Source organism: Taeniopygia guttata, chromosome 21 (assembly GCF_048771995.1).
Source record: "Taeniopygia guttata chromosome 21, bTaeGut7.mat, whole genome shotgun sequence".
Lineage (NCBI taxonomy): Eukaryota > Metazoa > Chordata > Aves > Passeriformes > Estrildidae > Taeniopygia > Taeniopygia guttata.
In genome coordinates this window covers 5,941,896-5,961,150 of record NC_133046.1, presented here as the reverse complement: position 1 = coordinate 5,961,150, position 19,255 = coordinate 5,941,896, and the positions used below count along the sequence as shown (strand labels likewise).

The 19,255-nt window shown below is 56.2% G+C and overlaps 1 protein-coding gene across 2 annotated transcripts; it reads right to left on the bottom strand.

The window, feature by feature from the left end:
- Positions 1–581: 581 nt before the first annotated feature.
- Positions 582–18,799, bottom strand: LOC115498013 (protein-arginine deiminase type-4). 2 transcript variants are annotated; one of them, XM_072917333.1, is made up of 16 exons: positions 18,380–18,799; positions 14,095–14,275; positions 13,306–13,378; positions 12,184–12,245; positions 11,168–11,285; positions 9,868–9,993; positions 7,767–7,945; positions 5,950–6,104; positions 5,708–5,819; positions 5,516–5,623; positions 4,161–4,309; positions 3,894–4,038; positions 3,713–3,806; positions 3,384–3,463; positions 2,159–2,287; positions 582–958 (listed from the first exon to the last, which is right to left on the bottom strand). In XM_072917333.1, the coding sequence occupies exons 1-16, from the start codon at positions 18,469–18,471 to the stop codon at positions 725–727; spliced, it is 2,037 nt and encodes a 678-aa protein (XP_072773434.1). In that variant the 5' UTR covers positions 18,472–18,799; the 3' UTR covers positions 582–724. The 2 variants fall into 2 exon arrangements, with proteins under 2 accessions (XP_072773434.1, XP_032607997.3); XM_032752106.3 differs by having other exon boundaries at positions 5,950–6,059; positions 18,380–18,765.
- Positions 18,800–19,255: the final 456 nt, after the last annotated feature.

Here is a 19,255-nt window from a genome sequence, read left to right as displayed (position 1 = left end):
CAGGGAGGAGCTGGAGCTGCTGGAGCCAGGCCAGAGGAGCTCCAGGGGGATCCGAGGATGGAGCAGCTCTGCTGGGAGAGCTGGGAATGTTCACCTGGAGAGGAGAAGCTCCAGGGAGAGCTGGGAATGTTCACCTGGAGAGGAGAAGCTCCAGGGAGAGCTCAGAGGCCTTCCAGAGCCTGAAGGGGCTCCAGGAGAGCTGCAGAGGGACTGGGGACAGGGATGGAGGGACAGCACACAGGGAATGGCTTCAAACTGAAGAGGGACAATTTGGATTGGGATATACGGGATAAATCCTTCCCTGTGAGGGTGGGAAGGGGCTGGGATGGAATTCCCAGAGCAGCTGTGGCTGCCCCTGGATCCCCAGTCAGGCTGGATGGGGCTTGGAGCAGCCTGGGACAGTGGGAGGTGTCCTTGCCCATGGGAATGGATGAGCTTGAAGGTCCCTCATCCCAACCATCCCATGACCCTGTAATTCCATATTTCCACGATTCCACAATTCCCTGATCCCACATGGATTTTGGACAGCGGCTCCGGAGCCCCACCCACACCCGTTCCCCACCAGTTTAACCAGTCCAGCGTTCTCCCAGTGCCGGGAGAGCCCCGCGGAGCCCCCGCGGCCGCAGCCCCGATTTATTTCCACCACCGAAGGCACTTGGCAGGGACAGGGCAGGGACCGGGGCGGGAGGGGACACGGAGGGGACACGGAGGGGCCACGGCCACCTCAGGGCACCACGTCCCACCACTTGAAGGCGAAGGGCTTGCGGCGCACGTTGGTGCCGCAGTGCACCTCGCCCAGCAGGACGTGGTAGGAGAAGAAGTCGTCGATGAAGGTGCAGGAGAGGCCCAGCGGCTCCAGCAGCTCCCGCACCCGCTGCTCCAGGCAGCAGCGCCCGCCCACCACGGGCCCGAAGGGTTTGGGGATGCCCAAGTGCCGGCCCAGCACCAGCATGTTCACCTGCGGCAGGGCGGGGAGCAACAGGGACATCCCGGTCCCATCAGGGACGTCCCGATCCCATCAGGGACATCCTGATCCCATCACGGACATCCCGATCCCACCAGGACACATCCCAGCTCAGGGACATCCCGATCCCATCAGGGACATCCCGATCCCAAAAGGGACATCCCGGTCCCATCAGGGACATCCCAATCCCACCAGGGACATCCCGATCCCATCAGGGACATCCCAGCCCAGGGACATCCCGATCCCACCAGGGACATCCCGATCCCATCAGTGACGTCCCAGCTCAGGGACATCCTGATCCCATCAGGGACATCCCGGTCCCATCAGGGACGTCCAGATCCCATCAGGGACATCCAGATCCCATCAGGGACATCCCGATCCCATCAGGGACATCCTGATTCCACCAGGGACTTCCCAGCCCAAGGACATCCCGATCCCATCAGGGACATCCCAGCCCAGGGACATCCTGATCCCATCAGGGACATCCCGGTCCCATCAGGGACGTCCCGATCCCATCAGGGACATCCCAGCCCAGGGACATCCCGATCCCATCAGGGACATCCCAATCCCATCAGGGACATCCCGGTCCCATCAGGGACATCCCAATCCCATCAGGGACATCCCAGCCCGGGGACATCCTGATCCCACCATGGCATATCCCAGTCCAGGGACATCCCGATCCCATCAGGGACATCCCAGTCCCATCAGGGACATCCCAGCCCAGGGACATCCTGGTCCCATCAGGGACATCCCGATCCCATCAGGGACGTCCCGATCCCATCAGGGACATCCCAGCCCAGGGACATCCCGATCCCATCATGGTATATCCCGGCCCAGGGACATCCTGGTCCCATCAGGGACATCCCGATCCCATCATGGCACATCCCAGCCTGGGGACATCCCAATCCCATCATGGACATCCCGATCCCATCAGGGACATCCCAGCCCAGGGACATCCTGGTCCCATCAGGGACATCCCGATCCCATCAGGGACGTCCCGATCCCATCAGGGACGTCCCAGCCCAGGGACATCCCAATCCCATCAGGGACATCCCGGCCTGGGGACATCCCAGCCCCGATCCCATCAGGGAACATCCCAGCCCCAATCCTACCCTGGGGACATCCCGGCCCCAATCCTTCCCCGGGCACATCCCAGCCCCGATCCCGGCCCGGGGAGCTCAGGGCTGCCGTTACCATGTCCGGGAAGAAGGCCTGGGCCTCGGAGGCGGCGTTGCTCTGGAAGAGCTGCGGGATGTCCACGATGTCCGGCTCGGCCAGGCCCAGCGAGCGCTTCAGGATGTCCCGGTTCCAGCTGATGCAGCTCTGGATGGATGGATGGATGATGGATGGATGGATGATGGATGGATGATGGATGGATGGATGATGGATGATGGATGGATGGATGGATGATGGATGGATGGATGGATGGATGGATGATGGATGGATGATGGATGGATGGATGGATGGATGGATGATGGATGGATGATGGATGGATGGATGGATGGATGGATGATGGATGGATGGATGGATGGATGGATGATGGATGGATGATGGATGGATGATGGATGGATGGATGGATGGATGATGGATGGATGGATGGATGGATGATGGATGGATGATGGATGGATGGATGGATGATGGATGATGGATGGATGATGGATGGATGGATGATGGATGGATGGATGGATGGATGATGGATGGATGATGGATGGATGATGGATGGATGGAGGATGGATGGATGGATGGATGGATGGATGGATGGATGGATGGATGGATGGATGGATGGATGATGGATGATGGATGGATGGATGGATGGATGGATGGATGGATGGATGGATGATGGATGGATGATGGATGGATGGATGGATGGATGGATGGATGGATGGATGGATGATGGATGATGGATGGATGGATGGATGATGGATGGATGATGGATGGATGGATGATGGATGGATGATGGATGGATGGATGATGGATGATGGATGGATGGATGGATGATGGATGGATGATGGATGGATGATGGATGGATGGATGATGGATGGATGGATGATGGATGATGGATGGATGGATGGATGGATGGATTGATCCTTGGATGGATGGATGGATGGATGGATGGATGATGGATGGATGGATGGATGATGGATGGATGGATGGATGGATGATGGATGGATGGATGGATGATGGATGGATGGATGATGGATGGATGGATGGATGGATGGATGGATCCATAGATCCATGGAGAGACAGGAGGTTGGACAGAGTGGAATGGACGGAGGGAGGGACAGAGCAATGGGGAGATGGATGGAGAGGAGGGCGGTGATGGAGGATGGTGGAGGGATGGAGGGGAGGAAGGAGGGATGGTGGGACAAAAGGACAGGGAGGGAGCGATGGGTTGGAACCTCCTGCTCCCCACCCTCACCTGGGCGTAGTCATTGAACTTGCGGAGCTCCTCGTTAGCCAGGATCTCGTTTATGGTCGGCTTGGGCACCCTGTCCAGCCCTGCCGAGAGGGAGCCGGGCTGGAATTCTGCCCCAGCTCAGCCGGGATCAGACTCCAGCTCTGACCCCGGAGCTCCATCCCCACCCGGAAATCCAACCCCTGCAGCTTTTAATTAATTAATTAATCAATTCTGCTTCGTTCTACCCCCACTTCCCAGTTGGCTTTCAGGGTCCATCCACCTCCCCCATCACATTTCACAGGAAAAAGGGGAAACGAACCCGCGGAGCCCCATTGCCCGTCCTGCCCTACCCTGGAACATCGCGGCCTCGCCGAACCCCTCCTCCTGCTTCTCCCTCAGGAGCTGGTAGCAGGCGCTGGGGCTGGCCAGGAGCAGCCGGAATCCCTGCAGGGAGGAGGAGGAGGAGGAGGAGGAGGTGGAGGAAGGCTCTGAGGGTCCTATCCTGCTTTTTTCCACTCTGGGATCCGTTACCTTCCGGTCGGGCGCAGGGACGAAGCTCAGGAACTCATCCACGTGCCCAACACTGAGCCAGTCCGAGAAGATCTCCACGGGTTCCTGCACCTTCTGGGCCACCAGGAAATCCTTCACGGCTTTGGCCATCCTGCGGCCGCCCACCCTGGGGGAGCACCGGGGGTTGGGGGTCCCGGGGAGGCTCCGCTCGGAGCCGGCCCCAAAAGGGACGGGAAATCCTATTTTTTGGTGGGTGTTTCCTGCTTATTCCTGGTTTTTCCTGCTCACCTGGGGAAGCTGCTGCCGATCAGGATGCGCCCCAAGGGATACTCCTTGCCCTGCACAGTCACGGGCGGGCTCACCTCCAAATTCCCGAAGGAATCCAGGCTGGAAGCGCCTTCTGCAGCCTGCCGGGCCACGTAGCCAAAATCGGGGCCCTGGGCGGGGAGAAAAATGCTTTAAAAAAATGCAGCTGTCGGCACCGAAGCGCTGCACCCCCAAATCCTCCGTGCTGGAGCTTCCCACGCCGAAAATGCGGGAAATAAAGGGATTTATCCCAGTTTTGAAGGGGGTTTATCCCAGTTTTGAAGGGGGTTTATTCCAGTCTCGAAAGGGATTCATTGCAGTTTTGAAGGGGGTTTATCCCAGTTTTGAAGGGGGTTTATCCCAGTTTTGAAGGGGGTTTATCCCAGTTTCGAAAGGGATTTATTGCAGTTTTTAAGGGGATTTATCCCAGTTTTTAAGGGGGTTTATCCCAGTTTTTTAAGGGATTTATCCCAGTTTTGAAGGGGATTTATCCCAGTTTTGAAGGGGGTTTATCCCAGTTTCGAAAGGGATTTATTGCAGTTTTTAAGGGGATTTCTCCCAGTTTTGAAGGAGGTTTATCCCAGTTTTGAAAGGGGTTTATCCCAGTTTTGAAGGGGGTTTATCCCAGTTTTGAAGGGGATTTATCCCAGTTTTGAAGGGGCTTTATCCCAGTTTTGAAAGGGATTCATTGCAGTTTTTAAGGGGATTTATCCCAGTTTTGAAGGGGATTTATCCCAGTTTTGAAGGGGGTTTATCCCAGTTTTGAAGGGGATTTATTGCAGTTTTTAAGGGGATTTATCCCAGTTTTGAAGGGGGTTTATCCCAGTTTTGAAGGGGCTTTATCCCAATTTTGAAGGGGGTTTATCCCAGTTTCGAAAGTGATTTATTGCAGTTTTTAAGGGGATTTATCCCAGTTTTTTAAGGGATTTATCCCAGTTTTTAAGGGATTTATCCCAGTTTTTAAGGGGGTTTATCCCAGTTTTGAAGGGGGTTTATCCCAGTTTTGAAGGGGATTTATCCCAGTTTTGAAGGGGGTTTATCCCAGTTTTGAAGGGGATTTATTGCAGTTTTTAAGGGGATTTATCCCAGTTTTTAAGGGGATTTATCCCAGTTTTGAAGGGGGTTTATCCCAGGCTCGAAGGGGATTTATTGCAGTTTTTAAGGGGATTTATCCCAGTTTTTAAAGGGATTTATCCCAGTTTTTAAGGGGGTTTATCCCAGTTTCGAAAGGGATTTTTTGCAGTTTTTAAGGGCATTTATCCCACTTTTTTAAGGGATTTATCCCAATTTTTAGGGGGTTTCCAAGCTGGGCAAGGCAGGAGGAGGGGGCTGGATACCAGGATGCTCTTGACGGGAAAATCCTTCAGGCCGAGGTCCCGGGGCGAGTCGAAGACCACCGGGAGGGTCTTGTGAGGGGCTTGGATGTAGCCGAACTCCATCTCATCCTGGAGGAGGGATGGAAATTTTGGGAACCGCCCCCCAAAAAGCGCTGCTGCGGTGAGGAGGGGCCGGGTGCACCCTGTTCCCACCTGGATCCAGCGGTCCTGGCGGTTCTGCGGCGCCGGGCACACGGTCAGCGGGCACTGTGCCCGCTCGGCCAGCGCGCCCACGGCCGCCACGAACTCCTCGTTGCCGTCCACGCTGGGGGAAAAATGGGAAAATCGGGATTTGAGAGCGGATCCGGCAGCGGGGAGAGTGTGGGAGCACCCAGCAGCACCCAGCAGCACCCAGCAGCACCCAGCAGCACCCAGCAGCACCCAGCAGCACCCACCTGCAGACAAAGACCTCGAGCGGCGCCGCCGTGTTGGGCGTCATGATCCAGGGAGCCACGCGGAACACCACGGAGTCCGTGAAGATCGGCGACTCCAGGAGGCCCTGGCACTGTGGGGATGGAGTTTGGGATCTGTCCCCACTGTCCCACCCTCCCTGAGATGTCAGGGATGGAGTTTGGGATCTGTCCCTGCTCTCCCAACCCCCCCCGGGATGTTGGGGATGGAGTTTGGGATCTGTCCCACCTCCCCCAGGATGGTGGGGATGGAGTTTGGGATCTGTCCCTATTGTCCCAGCCCCCCTGGGATGACAAGGATGGAGTTTGGGATCTGTCCCCATTGTCCCACACTCCCTGAGATGATGGGGATGGAGTTTGGGATCTGTCCCAGCCCCCCCAGGATGGTGGGGATGGAATTTGGGATCTGTCCCACACTCCCTGAGATGATGGGGATGGAGTTTGGGATCTGTCCCAGCCCCCCCCAGGATGGTGGGGATGGAGTTTGGGATCTGTCCCCATTGTCCCAGCCCCCCTGGGATGACAAGGATGGAGTTTGGGGTCTGTCCCTGCTGTCTCAGCCCCCCTGAGATGACAGGGATGGAGTTTGGGATCAATCCCTGCTCTCCCAACCCCACCAGGATGTTGGGGATGAAGTTTGGGATCTGTCCCCACTGTCCCATCATCCCTGAGATGTCAAGGATGGAGTTCGGGATCAATCCCTGCTCTCCCAACACCCCCCCCCGGGATGTTGGGGATGGAGTTTGTCCCACATCCCTGAGATGATGGGGATGGAGTTTGGGATCTGTCCCACACTCCCTGAGATGATGGGGATGGAGTTTGGGATCGGTCCCAGCTCCCCCAGGATGTTGGGGATGGAGTTTGGGATCTGCCCCCACTGTCCCACACTCCCTGAGATGATGGGGATGGAGTTTGGGATCTGTCCCAGCCCCCCTGGGATGACAAGGATGGAGTTTTGGGATCTGTCCCTGCCATCCCAGCCCATCCTAGGATGATGGGGATGAAATTTAGGATCTGTCCCCACTGTCCCACCCCCTCAGGATATCAGGGATGGAGTTTGGGGTCTGTCCCTGCTGCCTCAGCCCCCCTGAGATGTCAGGGATGGAGTTTGGGATCAATCCCTGCTCTCCCAACCCCACCAGGATGTTGGGGATGAAGTTTGGGATCTGTCCCTGCTGTCCCAGCCCCACAATGAAGGCAGGGATGGGGTTTTGGGATCTATCCCTGCTCTCCCAACCCCACCAGGATGTTGGGGATGAAGTTTGGGATCTGTCCCCACTGTCCCACCCTCCCTGAGATGATGGGGATGGAGTTTGGGATCTGTCCCACCTCCCCCAGGATGTTGGGGATGGAGTTTGGGATCTGTCCTCACTGTCCCACACTCCCTGAGATGATAGGGATGGAGTTTGGGATCTGTCCCAGCCCCCCTGGGATGACAGGGATGGAGTTTTGGGATCTGTCCCTGCCATCCCAGCCCATCCTAGGATGATGGGAATGGAATTTGGGATATGTTCCCACTGTCCCAGCCCCTCAGGATATCAGGGATGGACTTTGGGATCTGTCCCTGCTGTCCCAGCCCCACCATGAAGGCAGGGATGGAGTTTGGGATCTATCCCTGCTCTCCCAACCCCCCCAGGATGATGGGGATGAAGTTTGGGATCTGTCCCTGCTGTCCGAACCCCACAATGAAGGCAGGGATGGAGTTTTGGGATCTGTCCCTGCTGTCCCAGCCCCACAATGAAGGCAGGGATGAAGTTTGGGATCTGTCCCCGCTGTCCCACCCCCCGTGCCCCCGGCCGGACCTTTTCGGGGCTCTCGAGCAGGGTGACGTGCAGGGACACGAGGCCGGAGAAGTCCACGTCGGGGAAGGCCAGGCCCTCCACGTAGAAGACGCTGTCGTGCTGGTGCCGGCCCGGCCGCACGGTGTAGGACAGTTTGGAGCCGCCCAGGACGGGCTGGAACTTCTCCAGCTCTGCTCCATCTGCGGGACACGGGCGCCTCAACCCACCTCCCCCTTTGTCCCTAAAGCCACCCCAAACCACAAACCCTACAAAGCATCAGGTAATGAAAAGAGATTTCTTAAAAATCCACCTTGTGGGAACCCAGAGCTTCCCTCTGGCTGCCCTGGCAGGGGTCAGGAACCCCCCTGGACAGAGCCCCCAGAGACACTGGCTGTGATCTCTGCCCATGGAAAAGAGTTTTCAATCTTACAGGATGAATTACCAGCTCTGAGTGTTTGATATAAATAATAATTAAGTGTGGCACGGGTGCAAAAGTAAAATTTTAGGTTTCTAGATTAGGGGTTCAAAGGGGACAAGATGGAGGAAATTGGGTGTGCCTTGTCCTTTTTCTCCTTCTTCATGCCCTCCATGTTTCACTGTGCTGTTGGCATTTTTCTGTTGGTTCAGGCTGGGGACACACTGTCCAACGTAGGTGACAGATATTGGCACGTTATTGTAAATCCAGCACAGGTAGTTTGTGGTATTTAATGTTTGTACCATCCCACTGAGGGCAGAGCCCCACACGCTGCCCTGCAGGACAGAGCTGCGGCAGGGCAGCAGAACATGGTAGAGATAAACAGAATAAACAACCCTGAAACCAGCACAGATTAATTACAACTTCTTCCTTGGCAACTGGGCAGAAGGACAGAGACTTTCTACAATCTGGGAATCATCAATACCAAAAAACATCCCAAAACCAGCATCCTATCTACCCCAGCCCCATTCCCGCAGCATTCCCCCTTTTGTCCCTGGTTTTCCCTTTCCCCCCCAATTTCCCCCTTTTCCCTCAGTTTCCCCTTGCCCCTGAATTTCTCCCCTTTCCCTGGTTTTCCATAAATTTTCCCCTTTTCTCTCAGTTTTCCCCCTTTCCCTGGTTTTCCCCCTTTTCCCTCAGTTCCCCCTTTCCCTTAATTCCCCCTTTCCCCCAGTTGTCCCCTTTGCCCAAAATTTTCCCATTTTCTCTCAGTTTTCCCCTTTTCCCTCAGTTTTCCCCCTCAGTTTTCCCCCTTTTCCCTCAGTTCGCTCTTTCCCCCAATTGTCCCCTTTGCCCAAAGTTTTCCGCTTTTCTCTCAGTTTTCCCCTTTTCCCTCAGTTTTCCCCCTCAGTTTTCCCTCTTTTCCCTTAGTTCCCTCTTTCCCCCAGTTGTCCCCTATGCCCAAAATTTTCCCCTTTTCCCTCAGTTTTCCCCCTCAGTTTTCCCTTTTTCCCTGGTTTTCCCCCTTTTCCCTCAGTTCCCTCTTTCCCCCAATTCCCCCTTTCCCCCAATTGTCCCCTTTGCCCAAAATTTTCCCCTTTTCTCTCAGTTTTCCCCTTTTCCCTCAGTTTTCCCCCTCAGTTTTCCCCTTTTCCCTGGTTTTCCCCCTTTTCCCTCAGTTCCCTCTTTCTCCCAATTCCCCCTTTCCCCCAATTGTCCCCTTTGCCCAAAATTTTCCCCTTTTCTCTCAGTTTTCCCCTTTTCCCTCAGTTTTCCCCCTCAGTTTTTCCCTTTTCCCTGGTTTTCCCCTTTTCCCTCAGTTTTCCCCTTTTTCCTGGTTTTCCCTAATTTTTCCCCTTTTCCCTCTGTTTCCCCTTGCCCCTGAGTTTCTCCCCTTTCCCTGGTTTTCCCTCAGTTTCCCCTTTTCCCCCAATTTCCCCCTCTTCCTGCAATTTTCCCCTTTTCCCCCAATTTCCCCTTTCCCCCAGTTGTCCCCTTTGCCCAAAATTTTCCCCTTTTCTCTCAATTTTCCCCTTTTCCCTCAGTTTCCCCTTTTCCCCTTCTCCCCCAAATCCCACCTGGATCAGCTCAACCCCGCGCGCGGCGCTGGAGGAGCAGCGCAAGGATTTGGGGTTGATGCCCCCCAAATTCCCCCAATCCCCCAATTCCCCCAAATCCCCCCAAATCCCCCCAAAACCCAGCGCTCACCGCCGCCGTAGAAAACCCTGATTTTGTCGGCGTGGCCGAAGTCCAGGTGCAGCAGCAGCCGGTGCCCGGCGAAGGTGGCGCGAGGGCCGCGCGTCCGCAGCACCAACTGCGCCATGTCCTGCAGGTCTGGGGAAAAGGGAAACGGAGGGAAATTGGGGGGAAAACGGGGGGAAATGGGGAAATTGGGGTAAAGGGGGAACTGAGGGAAATTGGGGGAAAACGGGGGGAAATGGGGAAATTGGGGAAAAGGGAAACTGAGGGAAATTGGGGGAAACGGGGGGAAAAGGGGAAATTGGGGAAAAGGGGGAAACTGAGGGAAATTGGGGGGAAATGGGGGGAAACGGGGAAATTGGGGAAAAGGGGAAACTGAGGGAAATTGGGGGAAAACGGGGGGAAATGGGAAATTGGGGGAAAGGGGGACCTGGGGGAAAAGGGGAAAATTGAGGGAGTAGGGGGAAATTGGGGGGATAATGAGGGAAAAGGGGAAACCTTGGGAAAAGGGAGAAACTGGGGGGAAAAGGGAGAAACTGAGGGAAAGGGAGAAATTGGGGGAAAATGAGGAAAAAGGGGAAAACCCAGGGAAAAGGGGAAACTGTGGGAAAAGGGAGAAACTGGGGGGAAAGGGGAAAACCAAGGAAAAGTGGAAAACTGAGGGAAAAGGGGAAAATTGGGGGGGAAGGGAAAAACCAGGGAAAAGGGGAAAATTGGGGCAGAAGGGGAAAAAGGAGAAAACCCAGGGAAAAGGGGAAACTGTGGGAAAAGGGAGAAACTGAGGGAGAAGGGGGAAACTGCAGGAAAAGGGGGAAATTGGGGGAAAAGGGGAAACTGAGGGAAAAGGGGAAATTGGGGGGAAAAGGGGAAAATTGGGGGGGAAGGGAAAAACCAGAGAAAAGGGGAAAATCTGGGGCAAAGGGGAAAATTGGAGGAGAAGGGGGAAATTGCAGGAAAAGGGGGAAATTGGGGGAAAAGGGGAAACTGAGGGAAAACCAGGGAAAAGGGAGAAACTGAGGGAAAAGGGGAAATTGGGGGGGAAAGGGGAAAAACAGGGAAAAGGGGAAAATTGGGGGAGAAGGGGAAAAAGGGGAAAACCCAGGGAAAAGGAGAAGCTGTGGGAAAAGGGAGAAACTGAGGGAAAAGGAGAAACTGGGGGAGAAGGGGGAAACTGAGGGAAAAAGGGAAAATTTGGGGAAAAAGGGAAAATTTGGGGCAAAGGGGACAATTGGGGGAAAGGGGAAAATTGGGGGAAAAGGGGGAAATTGGGGGAAACGAGGGGAAAGGCGGGGCTGGGGGCTGCCGGCACCGCTGTAGGAGCGCACGGCGCTGTCCTCGCTGTCCAGGCCCTCGGCGCCGGCGTCGTCGCGGTCGCAGTTGACGAGGAGCACGGCCCCGCGGCCCTCGGGACCCCAAATCCAGCTGGCCTGGGCACGGAGCGGGGCTCAGCGGGAATTCCCGATCCCATTGGGGTTTGGGGCTCAGCGGGAATTCCCATCCCATTGGGGTTTGGGGCTCAGCCGGGAATTCCTGATCCCATTGGGGTTTGGGGCTCAGACGGGAATTTCAATCCCATCGGGATTTGAGGCTCAGACGGGAATTCCTGATCCCATTGGGGTTTGGGGCTCAGACGGGAATTTCCAATTCCATTGAGGTTTGGGGCTCAATCAGGAATTCCCATCCCATTGGGGTCTGGGGCTCAGACGGGAATTCCTGATCCCATTGGGGTTTGGGGCTCAGACGGGAATTCCTGATCCCATTGGGATCTGGGGCTCAGCCAGGAATTCCCATCCCATTGGGGTTTGGGGCTCAGCCGGGAATTCCCATCCCATCGGGATCTGGGTCTCAGCCAGGAATTCCCTATTCCATCAGTATTTGGGGTTTTGCCCGGAATTCCCAATCCCATTGGGATCTCAGCTCATCCAGGAATTCCCCATCCCATCGGGATCTGGGCTCAGCTGGGAATTCCCAATTCCATTGGGGTTTGAGGCTCAACCAGGAATTCCCAATCCCACTGGGATCTGGGCTCAACCAGGAATTCCCAATCCCATCAGGATCTGGGACTCAGTCATGAATTCCTGATCCCATTGGGATCTCAGCTCAGCCGGGAATTCCCAATCCCACTGGGATTTGGGGCTCAGATGGGAATTTCCAATCCCATTGGGATCCGGGGTTTAGTCAGGAATTCCCAATCCTATCAGGGCTTTGGGGCTCAGTCAGGAATTCCCATCTCATTGGGGTTTGAGGCTCATTCCAGGAATTCCCAATCCCACCAGGGCCTGGGGCTCATCCCAGAATTCCCAATCCCGCGGCCCCTCGGGATACCTTGTCCAGCAGCGTCCGGCTCACGGCCCCACTGCGGGTGACGTCAGCGTCCAGCGACACCTCTGTGGGACAGGGGCGGGTGGGAAATCCCGGGAATGGGGATTTGGGAATGGGGGATTCGGGAATGGGGGATTTGGGAATGGGGGTTGGGAATGGGGGATTTGGGAACAAGGGTTCAGGAATGGGGGTTGGTAATGGGGGATTTGGGAACGGGCATTGGGAATGGGGGATTTGGGAACGGGCATCGGGAATGGGGGATTTGGGAATGGGGGATTTGGGAATGAGGGATTTGGGAATGGGGGTTGGGAATGGGGGATTTGGAAATGGGGGTTCAGGAATGGGGGATTTGGGAATGGGCATCGGGAATGGGGGATTTGGGAATGGGGGATTTGGGAATGGGGATTTAGGAATGGGGGCTGGGAATGGGGATTCGGGTATGGGGGTTCGGGAATGGGGGTTCAGGAATGGGGGATTTGGGAATGGGGGATTTGGGAATGGGGGTTGGGATATGGGGGATTTGGGAATGGGGGTTGGGAATGGGGGATTTGGGAATGGGCATCGGGAATGGGGGATCTGGGAATGGGGGATTTGGGAATGGGAGATTTGGGAATGGGGGTTCAGGAATGGGGGTTGGGAATGGGGGATTTGGGAATGGGGAATTTGGAAATGGGGATTTGGAATGGGGCTTCGGGAATTGGGGTTCAGGAATGGGGATTTGGGAATGGAGTTTGGGAATGGGGGGTTGAGAATGGGGAATTTGGGAATGGGGGTCAGGAATGGGGATTGGGAATGGGGGATTTGGAAATGGGGGATTTGGAAATGGGGGTCCGGGAAGCGGGATTCAGGAATGGGGATTCGGGAATGGGGGTTGGAAAAGGGCACCAGGAATGGAGGATTTGGGAATGTGAATTTGGGAATGGGGGTTGGGAATGAGAGTTCAGGAATGGGGTATTTGGGAATGGGGATTCAGGAATGGGGTTTGGGGAATGGGGGTTGGGAATGGGGGTTGGGGATGGGGAATTTGGAAATGGGGGTCCGGGAAGGGGGATTCAGGAATGGGGATTTGGGAATGGGGGATTTGGGAATGGGGGCTGGGCTGGGGTTGGGGCCGTGCCCCCTTACCCACGCAGGTGAGGTAGAGCAGGGCCCGGCCCACGGGAACGCCGCCGTCCTCGCGGAAATAGGAAATCCGGACCTGCAACCGGGAGCGGGGCTGGCACCGAGCCAGACAGGGGATCCCGGGATCCGCTGGGAATCCCAGCACCCACCCCAGCACCCAGTGGGAATCCCGGGATCCAGTGGGAATCTTGAGATCCAGCGGGAATCTTGAGATCCAGCAGGAATCCTGGGATCCCCAGGACTCCCAACACCCAGTGAAAATCCCAGCACCCAGAGGGAATCCCAGCACCCATCCCAGCACCCAGCAGGATCCCAGGATCCAGCAGGAATCCCAACACCCAGCAGGAACCCCAGGATCCAATGGGAATCCCAACACCCAGTGGGATCCTGGGATACAATGGGAATCCCAGCACCCAGTAGGATCCCAACACCCAGCAGGTTCCCGGGATCCAGCAGGAATCCCAGCACCCAGCAGGATCCAGCAGGAATCCCAACACCCAGTGGGATCCCAGGATCCAGCAGTAATCCCAGCACCCAGCAGGATCCAGTGGGAATCCCAACACCCAGCAGGAACCCGAGATCCAGAGGAATCCCAACACCCAGCAGGATCCAGCATTAATCCCAACACCCAGCAGGATCCCAGCACCCAGCAGGATCCAGCAGGAATCCCAACACCCAGCAAGAACCCCAGGATCCAGTGGGAATCCCAACACCCAGTGGGATCCCAAAATCCAGCAGGATCCAGCGGGAATCCCACACCCCTCCCGTCTCCCACCCCGGTCCCCCGCGCACCTTTTCGTCTCCCGGCTCGTGGCTGGGCCGCTCCATGGCCAGCAGCAGCTCGGGGCGGGCGCCCAGGGGCCAGCGCCCGACGCTCGAGGGCAGCTTCACGCTGCGGGCGCCGTGCAGCACCCAGAGGCGCACGCCCGGCGTGGCCTGGGCCTGGAACGAGGCAGCGCCACGCGGGGCCGAGCTGGAACGGGAGCGGGGTCAGGAACATGGGAATTGTGCTGGGAATGAGGTCAGGACAACAGGAATTGTGCCGGGAGTGGGGTCAGTACAATGGGAATTCTGCTGGGAGCAGGGTCAGGAACACGGGAATTCCGTCAAGAGTGGGGTCAGGAACACGGGAATTCCGTCAAGAGTGGGGTCAGGACAACAGGAATTGTGCTGGGAGCGGGGTCAGGAACACGGGAATTGTGCTGGGAGTGAGGTCAGGACAATGGGAATTGTGCTGGGAGTGAGGTCAGGACAATGGGAATTCTGCCAGGAGCAGGGTCAGGACAACAGGAATTCAGCCGGCAGTGGGGTCAGGACAACGGGAATTCTGCTGGGAGTGAGGTCAGGACATTGGGAATTCTGCCAGGAGCGGGGTCAGGACAACGGGAATTCTGCCAGGAGCAGGGTCAGGACATTGGGAATTCTGCCAGGAGTGGGGTCAGGACAACGGGAATTGTGCTGGAAGTGGGGTCAGGACATTGGGAATTCTGCCGGCAGCGGGGTCAGGACAAAGGGAATTCTGCCGGGAGGAGGTTCAGGACAATGGGAATTCTGCCGGGAGTGGGGCTCAACCCAAACGTTCCCGGAAAATGCCACCGCAGCAAGGTCTGGACTCAGGAACTGGTGTAAAACCTTCAATGGGAACAAATCCTGGGGTTTGGAATATCAAGGAGTCGTGGAAAATTCAAATATTCCCAGAAAATTTAAATATTCCCCCAAAAGTCAAATATTCCCAGAAAATATTATTTCAGCAAGGGTTGAGGTATGAAATTGGGTTAAATCCCTCAATGGGAAAAAGATCCTGAAATTTAGAATGACAGCAAGTGATGCAAAACGCAACGAATCCTGGGAAATGCAGCTGCAATAAATCCTGCAATATTCAGTTGCAGGAGATCCTGCAATACGGAACAAATCCTGAAACGCTGAATGTCAACAAATTCTAAAAATTGCAAATAATACTGGAAAATGCAAAGGCAACAAGTGCTGAGGTGTGAAACTCTGATAAATCCTTCAATGTGGAAAAAACACGGAAATGTGGGATTGTGAGAAGTCCTGAAAAATGGGAATAATCCTGGAAAATGCAACTGCAGCAAGCCCTGAGATCCAAAATTGGGACAAAATCTTTAATGTGAGCCAATCCTACAATTCAGAATAGCGAAAAGTCCTGGAAAATGGAAATAATAATGGGAAATGCAACTGCGGCAAGTGCTGCAAGAGAGGAACAAATCCCGCAGCAAGTCCTGCAGCCTGGAACTGCATCAATTCCCGAGATAGACACAAATCCTGCAACCTGGAATTGCATCAGTTCCCGGGATAGGAACAAATCCTGCAGTTTGGAATTGTATCAATTCCCGGGATAGACACAAATCCTACAGCCTGGAACTGCATCGATTCCCTGGATATGCAGCAAGTCCTGCAACCTGTAATTGTATCAATTCCTGGGATAGGCACAAATCCTGCAATTTGTAATTGCATCGATTCCCTGGATAGGCACAAATCCTACAGCCTGGAATTGCATCGATTCCCTGGATATGCAGCAAATCTTGCAATTTGGGATTGTATCAATTCCCTGGAGGTGCAGGAAATCCTGCAACCTGGAATTGCATCAATTCCTGGGATAGGCACAAATCCTGCAATTTGGAATTGCATCGATTCCCTGGATATGCAGCAAGTCTTGCAATTTGGGATTTTATTGATTCCCTGGATATGCAGCAAGTCCTGCAGCCTGGAATTGCATCGATTCCCTGGATAGGCACAAATCCTCCAATTTGGAATTGCATCGATTCCCGGGATATACACAAATCCTGCAATTTGGAATTGCATTGATTTCCTGGATAGGCACAAATCCTGCAATTTGGAATTGCATCAATTCCTGGGATAGGCACAAATCCTGCAACCTGGAATTGCATTGATTTCCCTGGATATGCAGCAAGTCCTGCAACCTGGAATTGCATCGATTCCCGGGATAGACACAAACCCTGCAATTTGGGATTGCATCAATTCCCTGGATAGACACAAATCCTACAGCCTAGAATTGCATTGATTCCCTGGATATGCAGCAAATCTTGCAATTTGGGATTGTATCGATTCCCTGGAGGTGCAGCAAATCCTGCAACCTGGAGTTGCCTCAATTCCCTGGGATAGGCACAAATCCTGCAGCCTGGAATTTCATCAGTTCCTGGGATAGAGACAAATCCTGCAATTTGGAATTGCATCAATTCCCTGGATATGCAGCAAATGTTGCAATTTGGGATTGTATCGATTCCCTGGAGGTGCAGTAAGTCCTGCAATTTGGAATTTCATGGATTCCCTGGATAGGCACAAATCCTACAGCCTGGAATTGCATTGATTTCCCTGGATATGCAGCAAGTCCTGCAGCCTGGAATTGCATCGATTCCTGGGACAGGCACAAATCCTGCAATTTGGAATTGCATCGATTCCCAGGATGTGCAGCAAATCCTGCAACCTGGAATTGGATTGATTCCCTGGATAGACACAAATCCTGCAATTTGGAATTGCATCAATTCCCTGGATAGGCACAAAGCCTAGAATTGCATTGATTCCCTGGATATGCAGCAAGTCCTGCAGCCTGGAACTGCATCAATTCCTGGGATAGACACAAATCCTGCAGCCTGGAATTGCATCAGTTCCCGGGATAGACGCAAATCCTGCAATTTGGGATTGGATCAATTCCCTGGATAGGCACAAATCCTGCAATTTGGAATTGCATTGATTTCCCTGGATATGCAGCAAATCCTGCAGCCTGGAATTGCATCGATTCCCGGGACAGACACAAATCCCCCAAACGTGCGGGCGGCCGCTCCTGGAAGAGGCGATTCCCAAAATCCCCAAAGGCGATTAAAGCCAATCCCGCCCGAGGCGGCGGCAGGAATCCCTCCAAAAACCCCAAATCCGCGGATACCCCTCACTCCCCGTCCCGCCACGGGAATAAACGGGAATAAACGGGAATAAACCCCACAAAAAGAACCGCGGCCATCGCTCCGAAACGCCCCAAACCCCGGGATAAAATCCCGAGGGCCCCGGCCGCGGTGTGATCCATCCCAGCGGTGCCCGGGGCGGCGGTTTTGGGCACGGATCTCCCCAAAATCGGCATTTCCGAGCGCGGCGGGACAGGTCCGAGCTCGTCCCGCCCGCTCCGCTCGGGAGGACACGGGCGATGGGCCAGGAGCGGATCCGGTCCCCGGGGAACCGGGCGAGCCTAGCCCGGGACAGCGGAGGGGAATGGATCCATGCCCGGGGAACCGGGCGAGCCCAGCACGGGACAGCGGAGGGGAATGGATCCATGCCCGGGGAACCGGGTGAACCCAGCCCGGGACAGCGGAGGGGAATGGATCCATGCCCGGGGAACCGGGCGAACCCAGCCCGGGACAGCGGAAGGCACGGGCGGTGAGCCCGGAGCGGATCCGGTCCCCGGGGAACCGGGTGAACCCAGCCCGGGACAGCGGAGGGGAATAGATCCATTCCCGGAGAACCGGGTGAACCCAGCCCGGGGCAGCGATGGGCCCGGGGGAGCGGGGGCAGAGCCCCGGAGCGGGATCCGAGATCCGGGATCCGGGGGTTCGTTCTCCGCCTGCCCCCAGGAATGGGAAACGTTTCTGGTTTCATCCCGCAGGGATGTGGGGCGGAGCGCGGAAACCCCAAAAAGGGCTGGTGGCACCCCCAAACCGGCAAAAATCCCGCTGGGGGTGTTGGGGTCGCGGTGCTGCGGGGATGTTCGGGGCGTCTGTGAGGGACAGCGGGATGGACAGAGGGATGGACAGCGGGATGGACAGTGGGATGGACAGAGAGATGGACACTGGGATGGACACAGGGATGGACACAGGGATGAAGCAAGGTGGACAGAGGGATGGATACCGGGGTGGACAGAGGGGTGGACAGCTGGATGGACACTGGGAAGGGCCACCAGGAATCCCACCCCTCCCCCCTCCCGGGTCAGCATCCCCTGGGAAAAGCCCCCGGAGCAGCAGCAGCATCGCCCCCGCCCCACCGCGCGCTATTTTGGGGCTGTGCTTAATGGGATCAAGGAGGAAAAAGCGGATTTGTGCCCCGCGCTCACCCGCACACGTCCAGGGCCAGCTCGGTGCCCAGCACGCACACGGTGCTGGCGGGGCTCTGCGTGGACAGCTGGACACGGCGCTGCTGCGCCATCGCCGCCGCCCCGAGCACCCTTGGGTGCCGCGCCCGGCGGCCCGGGGGATTTATAAAGCCGGGCTGCTGGGAGGGGATCGGCCAAAGCCCGGCTTGATCCCACCTCCGGGCCACGGAGAGGCCCACGGGATGTTCGGGGCTCCGGTCAGCGCGGAGGGACGCGGGGGGAGCGGTCACCGTCCTGCCCACGCCGTGAAATATTCACCGCGACACCCGAGCCGCGCTGGGACCGCGCCAGCGCCGGGTTTGATTTCTCTTTCTGTGAAAGGTTCCATTTGTCCTGCCGGGACAATGCCCTGGAATTCTTCCTCCGGGGAGCGCGCTGGGCCGGCTCCGCGGGCGCTGCCGGGGGTTTTAATCGCTTTTGTTTTAATTAAAGCCCGGGTTGCGCGTGGGAGCGCAGCCCTTTGTCCCTGCAGCTGTTCCCAAACCCCCTCCTCCGCCGCACGGATCCAATATCGCTCCTCGGGGCCCGGGAATACCAGCAGGGACACAGCCCCGGGGAATGCGGGTGGGAAATGGGGTTAAAAAGGCGCTTTTTGGGGCAAAAAGAGCGCGGCGGAGCGGGATGTGTGGGAGCATCCCGCCGCAGGAGTTGGAGCCGCAGGTGCAGCTGCGCCTCAGGAGCGCTGCCGGGGAAAGAAAATTGCCCAAAATGAGCGTGTCCGGCCCCAAAGAGCAGCGGGGCCGTGCCCGGGGCACGGGGCGGGTTTCGGTTCCCGGGGCGGTGCCAGGCGGTGCCAGGCGGTGCCAGGCGGGCACCGGGAAGTGTCGCGCTCCGGTG

Bases quoted from the DNA above. Each gene is read 5' to 3' on its own strand.
- LOC115498013 (XM_072917333.1), bottom strand. From the start codon at position 18,471: ATGGCGCAGCAGCGCCGTGTCCAGCTGTCCACGCAGAGCCCCGCCAGC. The intron at 12,246-13,305 runs GTAAGGGGGCAC...CCTGTCCCACAG, and splicing joins GCTCTACCTCACCTGCGTGG to AGGTGTCGCTGGACGCTGAC. The intron at 7,946-9,867 runs GTGAGCGCTGGG...CGTGTCCCGCAG, and splicing joins CAGGGTTTTCTACGGCGGCG to ATGGAGCAGAGCTGGAGAAG.